The 25224-nt window shown below is 40.2% G+C and overlaps 1 protein-coding gene across 1 annotated transcript; it reads right to left on the bottom strand.

Moving 5' to 3' along the window:
• Positions 1 to 381: 381 nt before the first annotated feature.
• On the bottom strand, positions 382 to 15474 carry TNMD (tenomodulin). The gene is made up of 7 exons (XM_058536324.1): positions 15427 to 15474; positions 15130 to 15261; positions 6228 to 6368; positions 5918 to 6019; positions 2465 to 2618; positions 901 to 1067; positions 382 to 591 (listed from the first exon to the last, which is right to left on the bottom strand). Exons 1-7 carry the CDS (start codon positions 15472 to 15474, stop codon positions 382 to 384), a joined length of 954 nt encoding a protein of 317 aa, XP_058392307.1.
• Between the last annotated feature and the right edge of the window lie 9750 nt (positions 15475 to 25224).

The following is a 25224-nucleotide window of genomic DNA, read 5'->3' as shown; positions in this document are numbered from 1 at the left end:
ATCATCAGCCCCTCATTTCCACTTTCTCAATACAGCACAGTAAAATATGGTATTGGAGAATCCTTATACTTTGCCCTTTCCTACTTCCCAAACCTGATGAAATGCAAGTTTCCATCGTTGTCATCCATGTTAGACAGATCTGCTCCATTTCCGTTGGAGGAAATATTCTTAGCAAACACTTACCCAGGGTGTTCAGCAGCAATCAGGCCATTGGTGATGATGTAGAAGTTTATTAGAACATGAAGAGAGGAATTACCTACAAGTAATTCTGGATTACTGGCTACCAGGAGCCAAATGCCTCATAGGCAGAAATTCATTGAGTAGCATGCATTTATTATATGTTGGCTGCCAGAAGTTTAAGCCCTTGAGCTCAACTTGCTACTAGACCCTCCCCAGCATGCGGGCCACCCACCAGTTGCAAGGCATTATGACACGACAGATAACCCGCCCTCCTTGGTAGCAGTATGGGTACGGGTAGTAACCTAGTAAAGGTTCACAGACGCGGCGGCAGTAGCGGTTGCCTCGACGGCAGTAAATACAACAATAACCTCTCTCATCCAGCATGGGGTCAAATTCTATTCCATTTTCAGTCTGAAAGAAGAAGAAGCCAGTGTTGGAGGGGAAGGTTCACTAGGTAGAGGTCCACCAAGCAGGGGGGGACTATAAGATTATATGAGTTGGGGACTGGTGAGAAATTAAGTTCCTTAGCCTGATCATGGAGATACATCAATAGAGATCAAGATTGATTTTGAATGAGCCTCCTGGGGATTCCAAGTTTCTTAAATATTTTTTGTTAAAATAATGACCATTCTTCTTTCAATGACTTTGATCTGAGGGGCAGTGAGTTTTGTGAGGGCTCTTTGTTTTTCCTCTAACAAGAGTAATGTGAACATAACTCACATAGTCATTTATCGGAAGTTCTTCCTCACTTGCTTGTCTGGCGTGACGGGTATTCTCCACCTTCACTTGAGGGACCACCCACTGCTCATTTTGTTCAATGCCTTTTTTTTCATTGGTAGGGAAGTGAAGATCTTCACCATCCTCCTCAAAGTCTTGCAACTCCGAAACTAAGGTAATAAATACAAAGTTGTGCTGCAACTGCTTTATAACATTTCTGAAAGACGTGCTTGGGGGAACAGCATTTGGGAACAGAGATTTTCCTTGTGTCTTCTCACTGCCATCTTTTAGACGTGCATGAACCCCTTTTCCAAGCTCCTTCAGCTGATATTTTAAGGAGATTTTCCAAAACAAACCTGACTTTTCCCATGTACACAGACCCCTTCTTTGCTTGTTTGGCATCAAACACTTACTGCTTTGCCTTATTAGCATACTATACTAAAAACTGAGGACAGGGGACTTTCTTGTCTCCCACAATGATTTTACCCACGGTAGGTGCTCAATAAATAATTTTTGATTGCCTGATTTGATTCGGTGAACTCTGTCCTCCTCCGTCTTTCCTATCTGAAAAAAAATTGTTTTTAACTTTCTATTCAGAAATAATCTTAGACTTATGAAAGAGCTGCAAAGATAGCACAGAGTTCTTGTATACCTTTCACCCGGTTTCCCTTAATGTTAGCATCTTAGATAACCACGGTACAATTATCAAAACTAAGAAATTAGCATTGGTACAATGCTATTAACTAAACTACAGACTTTATTTGGATTTCATCATTATTTCCAGTAATGTCCTTTAGAAAAAAGATGTTAAAGCAGAAGTTCTAGCATCCAATCCAGGGTACCATATTGAATTTAGTTGCTTTTTTTTAAGGTGAAAGATTACGGATAGATGCCTTCATTGATGGGAGTGGCCTTTCTTGGGTAGTATAGTAATCTATGCTGTCCAGAATGAGGGAGGCAAAATTCTATGTTAGCTGGGCAGAATAAGACATTCAGGGACCTTTGCCTTCTCTATGGGCTGACTGGAAGTTGAGAGCTGGACTCTTCTACTCTGGACCTCTAGCCCTCAATTTTTATAGTGACTCCTAAAACAGACACAAAGAAATTTGTATTGCAGTCCTATCTTCTGGGGAGAATGCCACCATTTGCATAGAGAATCCTTCTTGAGACAACAGAGTATTATTTTGGCTCTTCTCTCCTCTGTGCTTGGGTTGGGCACACAGCAGTTTGAGCAATAGTCTGGTATCCCAACTGCGATAAATATAGATGTGCAAAGAAAGATAGATTAGCTTTTTGCTATCACTAGTCACATTAGGGTGGCGTTACCTTTGCTGGGATATTTAAGAGCCTGTCAGCATTAATTTATCTGATTTATAACTTGGCTGTGAAAAATTCCCTACTCACTGGCAGTCAGCGTATACAGTTTCATCTAAGAAGATATAAGCTGATCACTTATTTTCCTAGAAATGTAGTCTCTGAATGCTGGGAACATTAATCTGTTACTGACTTTGGAAAGAGGAGGAAGATGAGGAGGAGGAGGAGAAAGAGGAGAAGGAGGAGGCCATACCTGCTATTAGAGTGGGATTGATCCAATACATGGTCACATTATCACAAATCTCCAGAATTTTGGAATTTTTAAGAAAGTCTCGGTTTTCAATAGGCTTTTCTGCTGGGACCCAAATCACTGACTGTTCAAAGAAAGTTGTGGTAATTTCTTCATTCTGAGAGAAGAAAGTAGTTCAAGGTGGGGACAGGCAGAGAAATTAATACAATGGGACATTAAAGGATACTGGAAAACACTATATTTTGAGTCTGAATAACAATTCCAATCCCAGAGCTGCCAGTGAACTAGTTCTGTGCCTTGCACACAGTAGGTGCCCTTGGGAGAGTTAACAATTGCTCCCTCCCTCTCAGGTCTAACAGTAAGGCTGCTCACTGAAACAGGAGCCTTCTCTGCTACCATTTCCCTTGAAGTCAAGAAGGCTCTCCATCATTTTCTGGGCTCCCACTGGGCCATGTATGTTTTAATTTGGGCTTCTGGAACCCTGAGTGATTTACATTTGTTTTCTCTCTTTTAAATGGATGTTGTGAGTGCCTGCCTTGTTTTAGGCTTGCAACTAGGGTGACAAGCAAGATTTGATCTCAACCTGAAGAAACTCCTATAATCCAAACTGTTGAGATCAATTCAATAGCAATTGAACTTCCTATTTTGGTTTTACAAGATTTGCCTGTTAATGGTAGCTAGTTGTAGTACAAAAGATGTCTTTTTTGTTTTAAAGTCAAGTCTCCAGCTTGTGACTTCACTGGCCTTACCACTATTTTACTCCTTTCATTCTAGATGCTTAGAGTTTGTCTCAGAGTGTTTTCTCTTTAGGTAGCCTTTCTTCTATGTATTGTCAAGAACGCTGTCTTCTCTTCATTTCCTAGTATTGGAAGTAATTGTCTTGGCCGGCCCTGTGGCTTGGTGGTTAAGTGTGCGAGCTGCGATGCTGGCGGCCCGGGTTCGGGTCCCGGGTGCGCATCGAGGCACCACTTCTCCATCCATCCTGAGGCCGAGTCCCACATACAGCAACTAGAAGGGTGTGCAGCTATGACATACAACTATCTACTGGGGCTTTGGGGGGAAAAAATAAAATAAATAAAATTAAAAAAAAAAAAAAGAAGTAATTGTCTTGTATATCTAGTTCTTACTTACTTGTCTTACTCTTAATAAGGCTTTTCCTTTTCTTTTTTGTTTCTTTCTAGCTTTATGATTTCACTGTTTTTATTTCTTCTCTGGAATATGGCTTTGTATAATTTTTCCCCTAGTCATTTAAAACCTTCAAGTCTTAGCTCCTTTGCCCTTGAGTCTGTAAAGACCTTGGGGTGCATTGAAAGGGACTGTATAAAATGAGGTTGGTATGCTGAGTAGCTTTGTTACCAAAATCAGGGCTATTTATATAGCTGCTCTGTGTGTTTAACATGCACAAACAAACCATGGATACAGTGGTGAGGGAAGTACAGAATAAGAGGAGTTTTGTCATTCAGGACCACAGACTTGCCTCATAAAAAAAAATCTGTAGCCTGAACATAAAAAATAGGATTTTGTTGAAGATAAAGTAGTCTATCGCAAGACGCATACTTGTGTTATTTAAAAGATTCAGAAGAATTAACTGAAGAATAAATTAGGGCTAAAATGAGACATCATGGGCCTTTGCCTTTGTCTTTTTCAGAAAAATAAATCCTGTTCAGACTTTCACTGCTGGCTGGCCTTACTCAAATTCTTACATTATTTTCTGTAAAAAGCAGTGTATGATATTGGATATAGTAGCTTTTTATCCTATTGATTCTCCTTTCATCTTATCCTTGCCTCTGATAGTAGTTCCTAATATCCTGGATGTTGTTCTATTCCTCAGATGCATCTAACTTATGCTTATTTAAAAAAAAATCTACAAAATTTTTCACTGTCATAGACTTTGGGAGCAGAACATTATCTTTGGGGAAATCTTCTTCTATTTCTTAGAAATTCTAGTAACAATGGCCAGCTTCTCTGGCCAGGAGGAGACCAGTAGCATATCTATGGGAGCCAATGACAGCTCTGAGACTTGGGTAAGGGAAAGGAAAAAATGTTCCTCACTCCAACTCACCAACCAAAAAATGAGGAAAGGAAAAGAAAAAGGTAAATGGATAGATGAGAATTAAGATGGAGAGAGTTGGGTAGGAGAAAAGTGAGAAAGAATGGGGGAGAGAGAGGGAAGAAAGAGAAAGAGGTTTTTACAGTATATAGAGAGGCCACTGTGCCATTGCCATAATCTTATTTTAGATTTACCAGTTAAACAGTAAAACAAACAAAACATCCAAACAAACATTTGCTTCTTCCTGAATGCAGTGGGGGTATGCTGCCACGATATGGCCTTAGCTAAGGTTCCCCTTCTTCCTCCACTGATAGCAACATATTGTAATTATAGACAGAATATCAGGGAAAAATTAAGAGCCTCAAGGGATTTATTTTTAAATAATATAATAATAGAGCTAAATTTTATTGAGGACTTAAGAAAGTACTTTAAGTGAATTCATTCATTCATTCAAACTTCGAATCTTGACAACCTTGTTAGGTGGCTACTGTTATTATTCCCATTTTTGCAGATAAAGACCAGAAATTCAAAGAGGCCATGCAATTTCCTCAAGAAGAAAAAATTATTAAGTGATAAAGACAAGTTTCTAGGTCAAGCTACATAGGATGTTAGGTCCATGTTCATAACCACTGAGCCACACCACTCTTAGTCCATGTAAACTGTAAGTCTATTCTCCAGTGTGATTTCAGTCATTCTCAATCTCAAGGGCTTTATTGATGGCTGTATTTTAGCCAATAATCCTCCATCTCTCACTAGGCTTTCAGGGGCCATTCGGTGATCGCGTGGGGACCCTCGCTTACCTCACCCTGGCCTAGCAGTGTATTTTCAGAGAATTTGTATTACACTGTAATTCTTACCTTCTTTGCTTTTACCTTTCCTAGTGAGGTTAAATGTGAATTATTCCATTAGCAGTCCAGCATAAAATAAGATGAGGTGAAGGAACTGGAATCTTTAAAATAGGTGAATGTCACAGTGTGACAAAAGTGGCAAGGATCCCAGGTGGCCTTGGGACTTTTCTTTTTAGGACTTTATCTTAGGCAGGATCGATTTTGTTCCTCTGGCTCACCCCTCTTACTAGAAATCTTTGGTTTGGGAGCAAATGTCCATAATGTTAACAGCTACCCAGGTATAAAAGTATAATGTTGCACCTAAAATCATGTTTAGTTTTTTGAAAGGTCTGAATTCAACATCCCAATCTGCTTCTCACTAGATATGTGACCTTGGGCAAGTCACTTTTCAGTTCTAAGTCTCAGGTTCCTCATCTGAAAATGGGGATAATAATAGTACCTATCTATAGGGTCGTTGTGAGAGTTAAATGAGAGTAAAGCATTTAGTACAATGTCTGGCACATAGTCAGCACTCCACAAATGATGGCTTTTACTACCACTATAATTATTCTTACATACCTCATCTATTTCCTCCTCTGGTTCAGAAAATTCAGGAATCACTTTAATCTGAGTTTTGATGAAGCATTTTTGAAGACCTACAAAGTAGATGCCAGTATATCCCTATAAAACAGAAAAAAATAACAAAACTTCCTGAAATAGCCATAATTAATGAGTTTCATGGTCTGTCAGGCCCCAGGCTGGCAAAATTTGAATTCAAAGAGAAAGCTTTGTCTTATAAATTAAATGGAGGCTGAAGGTTATCTTTAACTTGACTCAAATGCTCTAATATTTTAAGTGGGAAGGCTTAGGGGGAATATATCCAACTTACATTTTTAAAGTCATGTACTTCCAATGTTTCATCAGTGCCATTTCCGCTTCTGAATATTTCAGTTCTGGTCACAGGATCAATTTCCATGTAAATCTTCTTCTTTTCTCCATTGCTGTAGAAAGTGTGCTCCATGTCATATGTCTGGGAGAACAGAGGAAAACAAGCTCTAAGATACTCAGTGTGTCCCTTCATAAGACACTTTAATTGAGTCATATGTGGGGCACCTTCTCTTTCCAGAACCTTTGTAGTGAAGTGCCATCTCAGCAGCTTACCGTTGGGAATTCTCTGAGACTCGAGATTAAAGTGAGGTGCTTTTTGGCGCTGGAGCTCATATGGGGATCCCTTCAGAGCCAGTATTTTGTATTCAAGCCAAGTTGCTGAACTAATTACTAAGAATTCCAACGGTTTTCTTGGCAGCCTTGACTAAATAGCAAATGATATTTTGTAAACCATCCTGTAAAGTATTTTCCCCTTGTGTTAAGCAGAGGGATCACCTAAAGCCTATGTTGCTCCTTTAAGCTACCACTTCCCTTTCCAAGCGCTCGGTGGTCACTCCCTCACTCCCCATGAAATTCACTAGGGCTGAGAAAGAGATTTGAACACATTTAGAATGCTTAGGTATTGCTCTTTATCTCCTTATCTATCCAGGGCTTTAATATTGCCTCAACAGTCTTGGGTGTGTCCTTTTTAGAATCTGAAGACCATTCTCCTTGGCCAATATTAGGAAATAGTCTTACCTTGACCTCAATTGCTTCCTTTTGCCCTTTAAACTTCAGGAAACATTTATTACCTTCCCTTAACCTTCTCTTTTATGAGCTAACCAACTCCACTCAGCTTATTCCTGAGTTCTGTTTTCCAAACCTGATTCAGTCGGCTTCAAGTTCTTCAGATTCTCCCATATATAGAATTCAATAACTGGATCAAGGGCCCTGCACTTAGTAGTAAGGTCTCCCAAGCAGAGTGCCTTGGAAAGGCTGCTTATCAGGTCGTTCCTGAGTGGTTGAAACAAAACCCGTCTTTCTTTTGCCCTCTAAAAGAGACACTTCTCTTTCTAAGGACAAAGAGGATCAGGCCCATAGAGTGTCTCGGTTTAGGAGAAGCCCATTATCTATAACCGAGGACATATTTATACCCAGAAGCAAATAAGAAGCCTAAAGGAATTTCCTACCTGTCACAAACCAGGCTAGACCTGATGGTGCTATGTGGAAGTCTATCTTGTCTCTGTCGTTAGGAGGTCTTTGGCTATCAAGTTTCTTCATACTTGTTTTTCCTTATGAAAAAAATTTGGTAAATTAAAAGCCTGAAAAATTAAGTCATCTACACAGCCAACGTTGCTTTCTAATGACATGGTTCTCAGTGACAGTCTTTTCAGCTTGCACTGGGTTGGGTTGTTTTTTAATGTCTGCTGGTGTCTGTGACTGAATGTTGCTTTAACCTGGTCAAATTTTCCCCAACTCCAGTAGGAAAACAAGTTGGAATAGTTTGTAGAAACAATGTTATTTCAAGCATGAAAAGTCTATGTAGTTGCTGAATAGGAAAACAAGAGACGTGGTCAGTGCTTAAGTATTTGTTAAATAAGTTTTTCCCACCAATGGCAAATTCCCATCTTCCTAAAGAGAGATTTTGAGCATTGGCAAGGTCTTTTAAGAGATCATATTTGAAAACAGTATTTAGAACCTTCCAGTAGTTGCAGAGTTAACTCAGGAAGTCTGGCCTGGTTTGTGATAGGTAGCAAATTCCTGTAGGCTTGTTATTTGCTTCTAGTTATAAATATGTCCTCAGTTCCAGCTTTGCAGCCAGCTTGAGAAACTTCTACCTATGGCAACAAATTGAGCTCCCAGTCGGCCTGACCTAAGTAGAGGAGAGAGGCATCTACTTCAGATCCAGTCTTGTCAGATCTCCCAACAGGGGGGAATTTTTTTAGAAATGCTATCCATTGTTGAGACAAATGTTGACACCACTAGTCATTGGGGGTAGGGTGGGGTGTTTGTTTCATCAGTAACACCATTGATGGATTATTGCATGGAAAAATGAGGTTAGAGACTAGGGGATGTTGGAACACTGCCTACCTGGGCAAAAGAGAATATACAGGCTGTATTTTCAATCATTGGTGGAAGACTATGGAACCATACCGGTGACATTTAGAATTTCAGTGTACTTCTGTGGAATGAGTTTTCCTGCACTGTTGGCAGTGCACTTCACTTGGACACCTTGCTACATGAAAACTATTGGAAACTGCCAAGCTCAGCAGATCTTGATTATTTTCAACATTCCTTCAAAGAGTTTTTTTTTTTTGGTGGGGGAGAAGAGGTCCATGCTGATTGTATTTGTTAACCAGCTTGTTGACTTTTGTTAGCAATGGTAGGTTGCTAAATAGAGTGTGATCAGAATGACTTCATTTACGTATGAATCCTGGGTGGGGAGTAGGGGTGGGGAGCTATATATTCACCCAGATGGAATTACACTATCAAAGGTGTCCTTTTGGAACAAACAGCCCTTTGTCTAGGAAGATGATGCCGGTGGCCCACTTTGGACTGTTCAGGGATGGGTCTGAGCAAATCCAGACATACTGTCTCGCCTGGGTCCCTGTGGAGCACATTGCCTGGGTAATGGCTATGCAAGCTTCACTGGCCCATACAGAGACTGAGCTCATGCCTTTGGCCTCACGAGTACTTTTCTCTCTACTAAGCTCACTGGCTCAGGGGCTGAGGGTCTTTCTGGAGATGAAGGAATAAATGGTTTTGTCCTCTCCAGGCACAAACTAGAGCAGAGACAGGATGATTGGCCTGAGGGAGGGGTGAGTGGGCTCCCAGTAGCTCATCTCAGACTGGCCCCAACTCAGCTTTACTCCAGAGAGCAAGGACAGAGTATGATGAGGAGTACACTTCTGTCAAATTGTCAAATAGGGAAAGCTAATCTTTGGTGCTTCTAGTTTCCCTTTTCTGTTCTTTTAATATCTTGTTTACTTTGTACCCTCCCAGCCCTCCTGCCTCTTTCCATTTCCCTCTATCCCTTTGCCTCCTGTCTAGACATCTAGAAATTTCATGGTGCTTCAGGTACCTTATGTCAAAGAAGAAATCAATCTGACAAATGATTTCACACTAAGATGTTAGTGATGGGAATTTGTCTGTCAAAAAAAATTGAGTGTAATACTTAACTCAAAAGAATGAATTACTAATTGTGGATTTTAAACACAATATCACCAGGGATAGAGATATTTTGGGGACAAGGGCATCTTTCCAGCATCACTCAAATGGGTTCCTACTCCACCCACACATAAGGCTCGTCTTAACTACAAGGAGCAGAACACTGGAGTGGGACAGGGAAGCCAGTGGAGTAGATTATGACTCAGAAGTGAAATGAGGTAGATATGTGGTTAAGCCCAGGCAGTGAGAGATTTAAGAAGACCACACCGACCAAACATGGAGAGAACACAAACTCATTTCTCTTCCCTGCCTAGGAATTCTTTCCTTAGTCCAGTTAAATCCTCCACTCAGGCAGCAAATGAGCCCTAACATCCCCCTTTCACAGTTTGCCCTGTTTTCTTGCCTCAATTTGTGACAATCTCTGAGATCAGAAAAGAAACCTTTTTATGAAGAGGAAAGCTGCCTCAGACCTCAGCGTGATGGATCTGTCTTAGGGGCAAGTAGCTTTAGCCTGTCCTGAAAGGGATTTGAGGACATTTGGCTTAGGTTCCTTTTTTGAAGCCTGTGATTAATCTAGCTGCTCTTCTCTCCACCTTCATCCTTTACTGTCTGTTTATGAGGTACACTGTCCAAAAGTGAAGTACATGCTCGGAATAGCCAGCTAGCAGGTGTTAGGCTGGAAGGAAGGAAAGGGAATGCACTGTACCATATTATTACCGACCTAGCCTGTGGGAATTAAAGGGCCTCTGGGTATTTCTTTACCAACACAGAGCAGATAGATTGTTTCTTATGCAAAGTTGGACTTCTGTATCTTCAATCACCAGTTCTTAGCCCTGAAAAAAATTGGCATAAGCAGCACAGACATTCTTCTTCTTCAACAAGAAAAAAACCATTTCTTTCATCTATAGACTCAAGCTGGCTGGGATGTTCTCCTCTACCCACTACCCCCACCATCCCTTCCTCTTAAATGCAGCTGAAGAATAGTGCAAAGAATCCCTAGACCAGGTTCTAGTCCCATCCTCAACTCTGCCACTTACAAGCTGTGTGACTTTGGGCAAGTCACTAAATGTCTCTGGAGGCTCAGTTCCCATCTTTATCTCCCACCCCTTGCCAGATGTAGTGTTGCATAGTTGACAAAATCAATTCTACCTAGATTTGGGCTGACACCTGTCATGTTGACCATTGGATTGTTACTATCTGTTGATTACCTGGAATCCTACAGCCCCAGTCCCAGTCTCAGCCACTAAAGGACAGCTCCCTTTGAAGACCCAGGCTTTTCTTGCTGGTGCCACATAAGTTGCTCAGCAAATGCTGCCTTAGGAGAATGAAGAGACTGGATAAGAATGTGCCCATAGTAGCCAGAGTCCTGCTCTACATAATCAGTGCTGCCCCTGAGTAGCCCAAAGCAAGAGCTGGCCCAGTGAGAGTTGCTGGACAAGGGTGAACTTCACTCCCGCAATGGTCTGGGAGGAAAATAAAATCAAAAGAAATCTTCTTTTTTAAAATACTGGCATGGCACCATCTAGTGAAACTCTGTCCCCCTGCTAAAGAGATTCCAGCTACAACTTCAACTTTTCCTTGAGGGTATGAATGCTTCTCCAGACCCACATTTCATCCACCAAAATGCTGTGTAGGAAAGCCCAGGTTGTATCCCCTGTGTGACCAGAAGAGGAGTGAAGAAAGTTGATCTCTGACCAATGCTAGCATTAGAGAAATAGGCACAGGAAAGACGGATCCAGACTTAGCAAGAAAGTGCTAATTCTGAGCAAAGGATTTTCAGCCTAGAATGATATTGGGTTCACAGTTCTGAGTGACCCTGCTTTAACGATCCTCTGCCGTTGAGGTGTGAGGGAGGGCAGAAGGATGCCCACCTATGCCTACCACTTCTCATCTCATACTGGTAGTATGTGGAAGTTGAGGGGACATCCCCAGGAATCTGTTGATTGCTGTGTGGGCCTTAGGACCTGTGGTTTCTAAACAGCCCTAAAGTCACCAGGCAGTTCCTATATATGGCAGGAAGGGCAGCATTTCATTAATTTAATTTATTATTCATCTGCCTCATTCTACAAAAGATCGGAGGGGATAGGCTACAAGGTCTGTGCTACATCTATAAATTGTTGGTTTAAGGGCTGGGATTTTTCTGACTTGTTTTCTCCACGTTGGATTAATTAGCTGGGGAGTTGGCTTCTAATTGTTTCAAGTTAAATGTATAATACAGGGAGTTTTAAGCAAGAATGTTTCTCTAGGGAATCTCCTTCAAATATCCCTGGGCAGTCACTGGAAGTGGAGCCTCATTGTGATGTTCTCTGAAAATCTCTGGGACTGAGGAGATTCCCTCTGCTTGGTTAAGAAAGCTGAATACAGAGCTCGATGGACCGGCTTTCATTCAGCTCAAGTGGTTCCGATATGTGGCTGTGGGTTGGGGGCCTGCAGCCTGTAAAGGAGTACAGCAAGTCACCCAGAGTTAGTTCTCCTTGTTTCACTTCATTTTGATTCCTTTCCCTCTATGGTGTGTGTGTGTGTGTGTGCGTGTGTGCGCGCGCACGTGCTTGTGCACATGTGCGTGTGCTCATGCCTGAGGTGTGTGAGGAGAGGGAGTCAAGCATGTCTTACTTCCCCTTTAGGATCAAGAATCTGGATCTTTTGTACGCACCAAGGTGGGAGGTAATGGAAGGAGGGGGAAGACTTACTGGCATGGAAATGGCAACACCAGATGTGGGATGTTAAATAAACACTGTTTATTATAAACAGATGTCGAAAAACAAAATAAAAAGGAGGTGTGGTTGAGACTACAGGAGCAAACACTAAGAGCTGGGAGGAAGCTGAAGGACAGCAAACAAATCCCTGCTGTCCATAAGCAGAGTAGAATCAATAATTCTCTCCACCAAGGGCCCTGCAGTCCCCACAGGTCCCACATGCTTATAAAGGAAAGTCCAGAAGAGCCTGGGTTTTAATCTGCTAACTGTTGTTTCTTGCTAGGTCATACTCTTAAGAAGAGAGTCTTTAATTTGTGCAAGATGCCTGGATCCTTTTCCTCTGCAAATCTTCCAAGACTAATCTGACTACTTTTCTCTTCCCAGGATTCATAAGTCAGCTCTGAGGCAGGCTTACTGGCAGTCTTAGCCATTGGAAACACAGATGGTCTCTTAGGCTCTTTGCCCGGGGAATTGAAGGTAGTAGTAGACTGAGTGAAGCACCCACACCTCCTGCTAGTTCTTTAGTTTGCAATGGACCCAGCCTGGTCTTGTGGTGAAGGCCAAGACTTAAATATCAAAGACAGTAAACTGCAACTCCCCATTGGAATGGAGAACAAACAACCTTTGTTCATGGTGGAAAAACTTGCCCCACAAGACACTATTGTCCTTTACCAAATTACTTTATAATAACTTTGTTCATTTCTGAGAATCCCTCTCGAAAATTACGTCCCAAGATGGATTACTTCACAAGAGATGTGATTCTTGATAAAATTTATTCAGTAGCATACCCCACCTCTTCTGTGTGTGCACTGACTAGGTTTTACTGTGGTTTGAGAAATCACAGGATTGCTCCTTATAATCCATTAAAAAAGCAAACTGGAGTGAGAAGCAAAGATGATATAATACGGAAGCAGAGGGGACCATGGGCCCTGTTAGTGAGTCTGGCACCTTGCAAGATAAAGAAAGGTCCCCACTTAGTGATTTATAGTTGCACTGAGGCAAATAGCACTGTAAGTTCAGAAAAATATATGAATCCTTTCAGAATAGCATTTGCTGTACCAATGGCTACAATAAAACAAGACAGGCAATCTGGCCCCATGTTTAGGCAGGCATGTATGAGTGGTCAAAAGGGCTAGCTACCTACCACACTCAGTTAAGTACGCTATGGCCATGGAGAATGAAAGGGTTTATTGTCCTCTAACTCATCTGTGATTGTCAAGAGAATCCAAGATTCAATTTGCAGGGCAGCATGCCGCCTTGGGAATTAGCTAAGTGGTAGCAGAATTGGATCGGAATGCATTTTGGCACTCTCATTCATTTGCTGTTTCCTTCCTGATCTCGATTGCTTTGCCCACCTTGCTAGCCAGAATATAGGTGGCTTTTCTAGAAAGACATGTGAACAGTAAGTAGTTCAGAAGCAGAGAGCAGTGGGAGAGATTGAGAGAGAGAGAGAAGGGACTAACAATAGGCATTGGGTAATGCCTGAAATCTTTTCTGGAACAAGATATAAATAAAAAGGCAAACAAAGTAGGCTGGTTTGCTTTTCATTTCCCCTGCTACTTAAACTTGATAAGGTAGCTTCTGGGACTAAATGTAAGTGGATATGGCAGCAGAGGTGAAGAACACAAGTGTGACTATGCCTTACTTCTCTATTTTCTTCTGGACACTTGTCCAGTTGATTTTCTATTTTCTCCCCCTCTGCCTCTCCTTTCTCATTGATCTATATTCTTCCCTGTGCTCCTATCGCTCCTTTGGCTCCTAATGGTCCACGACAGCACATTTTCTTCTTGTTTCCTATCCTCCCTCCTGGATTTGTGCCTTTCCCTTCCTACATCTGTTATCAAATAGAAATGAGCGTTTCATGACAACAAATTAATAAAAACAGTAACAACAACAACATCCCACATGCAGAGAGAAAAATGTGGCAAAGCCAGAAAACCATCTTCACACCTTGTAGCTTGTACATTTATTAATTCTCTTTCAAATGGAAATTGTTAGCATGAAGGGACTCTGATTTTCTTTCTTTTTTTTTTTGAGGAAGACTGGCCCAGAGCTAACATCTGTTGTCAATCTTCCTCCTTTTTTCTTTTTTTTCTCCCCAAAGCCCCAGTAGATAGTTGTATATCATAGTTGTACATCCTTCTAGTTGCTCTATGTGGGACGCTGCCTCAGCGTGGCTTGATGAGTGGTGCGTATGTCTGTGCCCAGGATCTGAACCGGCGAACCCTGGGCCACCGGAGCAGAGTGCGTGAACTTAACCGCTACGCCACTGGGCCGGCCGCTATGATTTTCTTTGGGTCACATCTAAACTTGCCCATTGCGTGTGAGCCCAGGAGTAAAAATGACACTAAGGTACACTAATACCAACTACAATGGCCAGCCAAGCTTCACCAAATCACCCTAATATCAGAAGCTTTCTGAGATACCTGTGATAATGACTTGGTGTCACTTGTTTCTACCTTGTGGCATTACTATCTCAGTGGGACAGTGACAATTGTGGCTGGTGAGGAGCTGAACAGCGCTAGTTTTTTTTTTTTTTTTTAAAGTCATAAATAAATGTGAACTCAGGTATAAGAATTGCTCCTTCTGAAAAGGAGTCTGCTTCCTGTTCTCACAGTAGATGCATTAAGTCAGAAACATAATCCCTGAAAATCCTTTGCTGCCATTTCTGGTGGTTTCTTCTTATGTGGTGGTATAATTACTTTTCCATCAGTTTCTGCCCAGGTAATTGAAAGAAAGATGGAAAGTATTTTTTCTTACAGTAAAAATTTTGCTTCTAAGGGGAGTTTTAACTCCTTAAAGCCAAGCATCATAAAAGAATGGGTAATTCTACATCCTATCATTACTAACCGAAATACAGAAAACACATTGTTTCCCTTTCCAAAATAATTAGGCAAATAAAAGAGAGTAAAATCTTGATTCAGTTTTTCATACCACCAGAAAATAAACACCAAAGGGACTTAATGATTTTCATTTTCAGAGTAATATACATATCAATCACTAATTAAATTCAATCAAACTCAAAACAGAAGTATTGGATAATAATGTACATTTACTTACTTTTTTGGGTGTCTCCGGCCAGAAGTGCTTGCCTCCCCAAAACAGGACAATTAGAGTTAGGGCAAGGATACCAAGCACTAATCCACAAATTTTAAGCGATTTACATATCTTCTTGGATTTAAAAGCTTCTGCCTAAGCAAAGAAGAGAGAGAATAAAACAATACACATTTGTCCTTACAATAGCAAGCCATGATTCAAAGTCACCTTTGATTTCACTTTCTAATGTTCATATTGCAATATGACAAATCTGTGAAACCCTGCTTCTGCTCAAAAGGGGAAAAATATGAATCAACTTACATTTAGAATGTGACAGTCCTCACAGTTCTCTGGAGGATTCTTAGCCATGGTATCTCAGCGCACAGTACTCTTTCCCTGCTTTGAGAGAACTGAGAGACCACTGCTGAGGTGGAGTTGCGAGTGAGTCGGCTAACAGATGCCAGAGGAGAAGCTGAATTTATATGGCTCAAATATGTCATACCAGAGCCTGAGGGAGCCCAGGGGGCTCCTGTGCTGCGATTTGTTACATAGATATACCCATATATGTATATAACTTCTGTGCACAGAATTCCATCCAGAATGGCAAAGACAGAAGGTAATAATAAAAACTATTGTCCTGGGGGTTGGTTTGGAAGGGGACCAAGCCTAGGACACATTGAAATGATTTTTCACTATGAACTTAAAATATCAGTGGCAATACATGCTGCACACTCCAGAAATAAGCAAACAAAACAAAAAAGGGAATGAAGTCCTAATTTCAATTCCATTCGATTTAACAAATATTTGTTGCAGGGATATTAAATGTCAGGTACTGTTCTTGGTGTTGGAGATTCAGAAATGAATAAAGTATTTCCTCCTCCACTATGTCAAAGCTCTTTGAGGGCTGAGATCAGTATGTACTCAATTAATTATAATTAAAAACAAGATTAAAAAGGTTAATTGTATGTTTTCTCTCTCTCTTCATCTTATTTCTTTGATTATTTTCCTTTCCTAGGTTCTCTTCCTCAGTCTGTTCCTTAATGTTGATATTCCTTAGATTCTATCCTTGAGATTTTCTCACTCTATACACACGTTTTAGATGATCTCATCATCCACTCCTACAGTTTATTTTATAATATCACCTACATGTCAATGATTTCCAAATCTGTATCCATAACCCCAATCTATCTCTTGAATTTCAAAGCCATTCGAATATCTCTACCTGGATGTACCTCAGGAATCTCAAACTCAACATGTCCCACATCAAATTCTTCTTTCAACACCTCCTTCCCCCAACCTACTTTCTTTCCCATAGTCCTAATCTTGGTTGGTGGCTGCATTAGTTTGCTAGAGCTGCCATAACAAAGTACCACAGACTGGGTGGCTTAAACAACAGAAATTTATTTTCTCACAGCTCTGGATGCTGGAAGTCCAAGATCAAGGTGTCAGCAGAGTTGGTCTCTTCCGAGGTCTCTCTCCTTGCCTTTTAGATGGCCATCTTCATGTTCACATGGCATTCTCCTTCTATGCATGTCTGTGTCCTAATCTCCTCTTCTTCTAAGGACACCAGTTATATTGTATTAGGGCCCTTCTATGCAACCTTGTTTTTCCTCAATTACCTCTTTAAAGGCCTTATCTCCAAATACAGTCATATGCTAAGATAATGGGTATTACGGCTTCAACATAAGAATTGGGGGGGGGGCACAATTTAGTCCATAACAGTGGAACCATCACCCACCCAGGCTCCAAAACCAGAAACCTGAAGTTTGTCCTACACTCCTCTCTCTTTTTCACATTTCCTTTATCCAACCATTCACCAGATCTTATCGATTCTAAATTCTCAAGTCTTTCAAGGTTATTCTTTCTTCTCTATCTTAACTGCTAAAGTCTTAGTTTAAGTTGTCATCTTCTCTGACAAGTCTCAAATCCATATCTCTAACCCAGGCTGCTCTCTTAGGGCTCCAGACCCATGTGTCCATCTAACCTGCCAGACATCTCCACTTGGATATTCCACAGGCACCTCAAATACCACATGCTCCAAACTGAATTAATTATCTCTCCTCCCAAACATCCTCTTCTTTCTGTATTACCTCTCTCACTAAAAGACACAATGATCAGTCTCTAGAATAGAAACCTCCAAATGAGCCTTAATTTCTTCCTCTCTTGTCCATCCCCATGCCTAATCAATTATTGAGTCTAGTTAATTTTGCCTGTGCATTATCTCCCCAATTCTATTCTCTCCATCCTCAATTGTCACTGCCTTAGTTGAGGTTCTCATAGTTACTTTTACTGTTGTAATAGAATCCTAATTGGTTTCCTTGCCTCCAATCCATTGCCTTCAAGGTGATCTTTCTAAGACTCAAATCTGAGGATAATCTCTCCCCTGCCTAAAATCCCTCTGTGTCTATTCATTGTCCATAAAATCAAAGCTACTTATGGTGACATCATAGAAACTTCATGGTCTGTACCCTGCCTACCTCTCCAGCCTTGATTTTGGACAATTTCCTCCATAGAGATGGAGCCAACTGGGGGTCTCAGATCTCCATGGGCAGAGCCATGGAGCATGTATATGTGACTTCATCCACATCCTAATGTCGTGATGGAAACTAATTTTCTGATTGTTGTAGACATGATCATGCATGAAATTGATTATGTAACTTATGAAATATAAGTCATAGTTCTATTTGTTTTACAATTCTTCGGCCAAGCTTAAAAAAAAAGAAAGGCATGAGAGTAGTCTCATGGAGAAACTTATGTTTACTGTGTTAGATGATTCCCCTCAACAATGTTACTCATACTATGCCTACGATGCCTTCTTTACATTTTACACTTTACACCCTCTACTTTTTCACACTACAGGGCATTTGAACATGCTATACTCTTTGCTTGTATTTCCTTTCCTCCCCTTGTCTACCTGGAAAATTCCCATTTGGCTTTCAAAATGCTGCCTAGATGTTACTAGCTCCTGAAAGCCTTTCCTGGCCTCATCTCTACCACTTCATTGAGTTCATCACCCTTTCCCTTGTTCTATTTTTGTATTTTGCTCATACTTCAAATATTGCACTTATTATACTGTATCATAATTAGTTTTTATGTGTTTTTCTCCTGAACCGACTTTGAGATCCTTTAAAACATGTCTTATTTGTTAAATGGATTGAATTAAAATAGAGGTCAAAGCAATATGCCATGGAAGCATAGAGGGAGGAGTGATTAATTATGATCCAAGAGAGAAGGGAAAATGGCACAAAGCACATGAAATTTCAGTAGATTTTTCATTTATTAGCATTGTTTACTCCGTGTCCTCTATGTGGCATGCACTGTTATATGGGCTGGATATATATTTTGTACTGGACAAGAGAAATACATACCTTGGCATTAGAGAGCTCAGAGTCTAGTTGGGAGACAGAAGTTAAACTAAAAGGGAAAAATCCTGTAAATTAATAAAAAATATAAATTATGAAACATCCTAAGAAGGAAAAATTAAGGGTGCTATGAAAGCACCTAATTTGGATTGGGGGTTCAGGGAAGTCCATGCTGAGGAAACATCCCTTAAGCTCTGACCTGAATAAATGAGTAGAAGTTAGCGAGTGAAGACTGGGGAAAAGACTATTCCAGGCAGAAGGAACAGCACATGCAAATACCCTGAAGCAGGAAAGAGGTTGTATTTGAAGAGTAAATGGAAAGTCAGTGTGGTTGTGATACAGTGAATGAGGAGGAAAGTTGCTTGAGATAAGGCTAAAGAGGTAGGCAGGGACCATATCATACAAGATTGTATCTATTAGGACCGTTTTGGCTGCATTAATAGAAATAAAGTTATGGTGGTTTAACAAAATAAGGGGTTTATTTTTCTGACATAATGGAGCCTCAATGTCAGCAGTCCAGGGCTCATGCAAGTTCCATGATCCAAGCTTCCATCTTTTTGTTCTGTGGTTGTTTGAGTGTGGCTTCCATCTTCATGCTTCCAAGATGGCTGTTCCACCTCCAGGCAGGAAAAAGGAGAGGATGCGGAAGGCAAGAGACACATGATAGCTGAGTCCATCTTTTTCCATCAGGAAAGTAATAGTTTTCCTTGAACCCCTATCCTGTAAGTTTCTGCTTATCTTACTGGCCAGAACTGGGTTGATGGCCACTCCTAACGGAAATGGAGTCTGGGGCGGTTTTATTTTCAACTCAGCCTATTAGTACTCCTAACAAAAATCCTGGTTTTGTTACATAAGGGGGAAACATATTGGGTAGGAAATTTATAGTTTCTGCCACAAGGGCCATGGTAAGGGGTTTGAAGTTTATTCTAAGAAACAATGGGAATTCATTGAAGGGTTTTAAGCATGGGAAATCCATAATTGCTTTTACGTTTATTAACATCTCTCTGGCTGCTGTGAGAAGAGTGACTTATAAGGGGGCAAGAATTTTAAAAGATTGACCAGTTAGGAGGTAATTGCAAGAGATGATGGGCTTGGACTAAGGAAGTGGTAATGGGGATGGAGAGAAGTAGATTTGGGATATGTTTTAGAGGTAGCATGTACTTGGTGATAGACTGGATATACAGGGTGAGAGAAAGGAAGGAACAAAAGATGATTCATTCATTTATAGTTTGTGCTTTCAGGTGGAGAGTGGTGCCACTCACTGGGATTAGGAAACATGAAGAAGGACCAGTTAAGGGTAATGAGTATGGACATGTTGAGTTTGAGGTATGTATGAAGCATACAAGAGGAGATGTCTAGTTGGCAGTTGGGCATATGTGTCTGGAGCTCAGAAGACAGGCCCTGGAGTGGAAATATAGATTTGTGGAAAACATAGTGGGAAACAGATTTGTGGATGGTATTCAAAGCTATGGGAGTTGATGACACGGTCTAGAGAGAGATTACAGAGTAGAAAGAGAAAAAGGCTCAAGATTGAACCCTGGGGAATCTTCATAGTATTTATTTAAAAACACACTTTTAGAATGGCTTTCAAGTTTTTACAAAAAAAGATACGTATTCATTATAAAATAAGCAAGCAATATAGAAAAGTGCAAAAAAGAGGGAAAAAAATCCCTCCAAATCTGCACTAACCAGGAATAACAATTATTATGCCTCAGTAGCCTTATCTGAATAAAGGATGATAATATTAGTACCTATTTGGGGCCAGCCCTGTGGCCTAGTGGTTAAGTTCAGCACACTCCACTTTGGCGGCCCAGGTTTGGCTCCCGGGCACAGACCTACACCACTTGTCAGTGGCCATGCTGTGGCGGTGACCCACATAACAAAACAGAGGAAGACTGGCACAGATGTTAGTTCAGGATGAATCTTCCTCAAGCAAAAAGAGGAAGATTGGCAATAGATATTAGCTCAGGGTGAATCTTCCTCAGCAAAAAAAATTGTATGTATTTATAAGATTGTTGTAATAATTTAATGAGGTAATCCACTTAAAGTGCTTACTCTGCTATCTGGCAGATAATAAATACTTCATAAACATTAGCTGCTAAGATTAATGAACATTATTCTGAGCATCATTTTTATTATATAGGATTAATAAATGGATAGGTAGAAAAATTTTAATAGAAATAATATACATGTTATTTTTAAAAGTATGAATGTTTTTAAAATACTTGAACAAAAGGAAAATAAATCAAAGTGAAAGTAAAGGAATTGATAAACTTCAGATAAATGTTTCTTCCCCCTCAAGAAATGGTAATCTCTGAAAGACTATTTTAAAGTTAAGATCAAAGATTTCAAAAATATAAAGAGGCTGTAGTCATTATATTTTTATCTCCATGTTTCAATTTTTGATAGTGTTGACTGATTCCCTGGGTAGTTGGTTAAGAGCATGGGTTCTGGAAATAGCCTGCTTGGGTTCAAACAATTTCTGCCACTTACCAGCTATAAGGTGGGCAAATTATTTAATTCTATGTGCCTCAGTTTTCTCATTTTTGGAATGAGGACTAAAAAGTGCTTACTTCATTGGGCTGTTGTGAGGAATAAGATTAATCCATATAAAATACTTGGTACAATGCCTGGTACATAATAAACTATTATTATAAGTATGAGGAAATGAGCTCTATCACTATGAAATATGGCAAAATGAGCCCCCTTGCATTTCCCCTCCCATGTCCTGAGTTTTGTTGGCTGTATTATTATTTTTACTTTCTCATAGTTTATAACATTTACATTCTGTTCTCCACCTAGAATTCTCTAAGTCGTTTGGTCTTGGTTCTGTGTTCAAATGAATTCAATGCTTACCTCTAGTCCTTTTATCACAGCTCCTTTATTCCTGAGTTCTTTGTTTTCATATATATCTTGGTTGTCTGGATTTTATTATCTATTAGATTTTTAAAAAGAAGCTCTTGTAAGTGTTGCATTTCTTGAACTTTTGCATACTTGAGAATAGCATGCAAAAAATAGCATGCCTGTCTGTTGAAGGACAAAACGATAGGATATAAAATTCTTGGGTCACACTTTGGTTCCCTCAAGAGTTGATATTGCTCCACAGTCTTTCGGCATTGTGGGTTACACTGGTCCTTTAACCATGGCCTTTCCATTCATCCTCTGGCTGGTTGGATATTACTGTAGAAATTCCAGGTTTAGAAGTCAGATGATGGAGGAGGAAGAGCTGCCAAATGAAATTGAAATAGAGTGGCCAGGAAAATGGGAGGAAAACACTGCAGTGTCACAAAAGCCAAAAGAAGAGTGTGTTTAACAAAGAAGGCAGTGGTGAACTCTGTCAAAAGTTTCTGCAAGGTCGAAAGGCTGTGAAAAATAGGATTTAGGTACAGGGAAATGTGGAGGGGCATTCTGAGCTGCAAGAATAACAACACGAGCAAAGTCATAAAGGTGTATAAGTATGTGTTTGGGGTGTGGGAGTACTGAGTAGTCCATTGTGGGTGGAATATTGATTGCATGGGAGAGACAAAGTTATAACAGACCGAGTTACCCAGATCTTTCTTTTCTTTTCTTTTTTTATTTTTTGTGAGGATGATTGGCCCTGAGCTAACATCTGTTGCCAATCTTCTTCTTTTTGCTTGAGGAAGATGGTCCCTGAGCTAACATCTGTGCCTATCTTCCTCTACTTTTTGCATATGGAACGCTGCTGCAGCATGGTTTGATGAGCCAGTGTGTAGGTCCGTGCCCAGGATCGGAACCACAAACCCCAGGCCGCCAAAGCAGAGCGTGCAAACTTAACCACTAAGCCACTGGGCCGGGTCCTCCAGATCTCTTTTTCTCTCAGGCTGCCTTGTTTTTCCTGCTGCCTCTCTACCTAGCTCTTATCTGGATTAAAGAAAAATATCTCTGAGTTATCTTTCTTTGGCTCCTTCCTTTAATGTCTTCCATATTTCTCTATTTTCTCTTTGGAATAAAAGAAATAGGACTTTCAGTAATGTTCTATCCATAAATCAATTAATAAATTCAATAAATTTTGAATATTGATTGAGAATACTGCAGTACATAAAGCAGTGTAGTGGGGGGGACAGGTAAATTAACGATCACAGCCCAGTGTGTGGTGAGTGCTATCTGAGAGCAGTACAGGGTGCTTGGGAACAGAGAGAGGGCCACCGAACCCAGCTTTACAAGGTTATAGGGAGGGGGGAGGGTATTCAGGGCAGGCTTCCAGGAGAGTGTGATGAAGAAATTGAGACTTGCAAGATGAATAGCCAGGCAAAGGTGTTGGCAGAGACGGTGTTCCAGGCAGAAGGAAATCATGGACAAAAGCCTGAAAATGTGAAAAAGAATAAAATGTTTGAGGAACTGAAAGAATTTTAGTGTGGAAGGAGTGTTTAAATTTTTTTTCAATACAAAAGAAGTACATCCTCACTGGCAAATATCTATCAAAAGTAGGAAGTAAAAGGGGCCGTCCCAGTGGTGTAGTGGTTAAGTTAGCACACTCCGCTTCAGTGGCCTGGGATTCGTGGGCTTGGAACCCCGGGCACAGACCAAGGCGCCGCTTATCAAGCCATGCTGTTGCAGCGTCCCATATAAAGTAGAGGAAGATGGGCATGAATGTTAGCCCAGGGCCAATCTTCCTCAGCAAAAAGAGGAGGATTGGCAACAGATGTTAGCTCAGGGCTAATCTTCCTCACCAGGAAAAAAAAAAAGTAGGAGGTAAAAAAATCAAAGTTTTTCCCCACCTATGCAAGTCCTCAGTATTAACCACTGTTAACAGTTTAATGAGTATTATTTCATATCCTTTGCTATTCAAGTGAAAATACACACATATACATGTATGTGTGTATGTATACAGTATTAATAGTTTTTAAAATATATGATCTTACAAAAGCATTCAATTACAGACTTACATAGCAAGTCTGCTACTTGATCTTGCCACTGAGAAATATATCATAGAAATCTTTCCTTGTCAATACAAGAACTCATTCTTTTTTTAAAAAATTATTTTACTGAGGTCGTGTTGGTTTATAACATTGTGTAAATTTCAAGTGTACGTTATTATATTTCAGTTTCTGTATAGAAGAACTCATTCTTAATAGGTGAATAACATTCCACATACAATGGAATGTACTGTAATTTATTTAACTGATTATCTATTGATGGACATTTAGGATACTTTTAGCTTTTTGAGATTATAAAGAATGCTGCAATGAGCCCACTAGTACACTGTAAATATCTTTGCCCACTTCTACAAGCATTTCTGTAGGATAGATACTTAGTAGAGTGTATTCGTTTCCTAGGGCTACCATAAATAACAACAAACAACTTGGTCTTTTTTTTTTTTTGGTGAGGAAGATCAGCCCTGAGCTGACATCCATGCCAATCCTCCTTTTCTCCCCCAAAGCCCCGGTAGATAGTTGTATGTTATAGCTGCACATCCTTCTAGTTGCTGTATGTGGGACGCCACCTCAGCGTGGCCTGAGAAGCAGTGCGTCAGTGCACCCCCGGGATCTGAACCAGGGCCGCCAGTAGCGGAACACACGCACTTAACCGCTAAGCCACGGGGCCGGCCCCAAACTTGGTCTTAAAACAATAGAAATTTATTCTCTCACAGGTCTTCCTTGCCTTTTCCTAGCTTCTCATGGCTCTGGGCAATCCTTGGCATTCTTTGGCTTGTAGTTGCATCACTGCAATCTCTGCCTCTGTCTGCACCTGGCCCTCTTCCCTCTGCGTGTGGATCTGTGTATCTCCAAATCTCCCTTTCTTTATAAGGATGACAATCATTGGATTTAGACTGAAAAAATTACATCTCATTTTAATTGTAGTCCTGTTAGTATTTCTTTTGTGAATTGCCTGTTAATATCCCTTGACCCACTGTTTTTTTATATTTGATCTTTTTATTGAGATATAATTCACATACCATAAAAATACACCATTTAAAATTGTACATTTCAGTGGTTTTTAATATATTCAAGAGTTGTGAAACTATCTAATTCCAGAACATCTTTATCATCCCCAAAAGAAACCCTGTATCCATTACCAATCACTTCCCTTTTCTCCCTTCTCCCAGCCCCTGACAACCACTAATCTACTTCTTGTCTCTATGGATTTGCGTATTCCGGACATTTCATATAAATGGGATTATATGTTATATGACCTTTTATGTTTGTCTTCTTTTATTTAGCATAATGTTTTCAAGGTTCATCCATGTAGTAGCATAGATAAGCATTTCATTCTTCTTTATTGCCTAACAATACTCCATTGCTTGAACATACTACATTTTGTTTAATCATTCATCAGTAGATGGACATTTGGTTTGTTTCCACCTTTTGATTATTATGAATAATGTTGCTATGAACATTTATGTATACGTTTTTATGTGAACATATATTTTTAAATTATCTTGGGTACATACTTAGGAGTAGAATTGCTGGGTCATCTGGTAACTCTATGTTTAACTTTTTGAGGAACCACCAAATTGTTTTCCACAGTGGCTGCACCATTTACATTCCCACCAGCAATATATGAGGCTTCCAATTTCTCCACATCCTTGCCAAGAATTGTCATTGTTCTTTTTTTATTATTACAGCCACCCTAGTGAGTGTGAAGTGATATTTCATTGTGGTTTTGATTTGAATTTCCCTAATCACTAATGATGTTGAGCATTTTTTCATGTGTTTATCAGTCATTTGTATATCCTTTTTAATGTATATTCAAATCCTTTGCCCATTTTTTTTTTTTGTGAGGAGGACTAGCCCTG

Source organism: Diceros bicornis, chromosome X (genome assembly GCF_020826845.1).
Source record: "Diceros bicornis minor isolate mBicDic1 chromosome X, mDicBic1.mat.cur, whole genome shotgun sequence".
In the NCBI taxonomy this organism is placed as follows: domain Eukaryota; kingdom Metazoa; phylum Chordata; class Mammalia; order Perissodactyla; family Rhinocerotidae; genus Diceros; species Diceros bicornis.
Note: the sequence above shows the minus strand (reverse complement) of the source record. Positions and strands in the feature narration are given on the sequence as shown.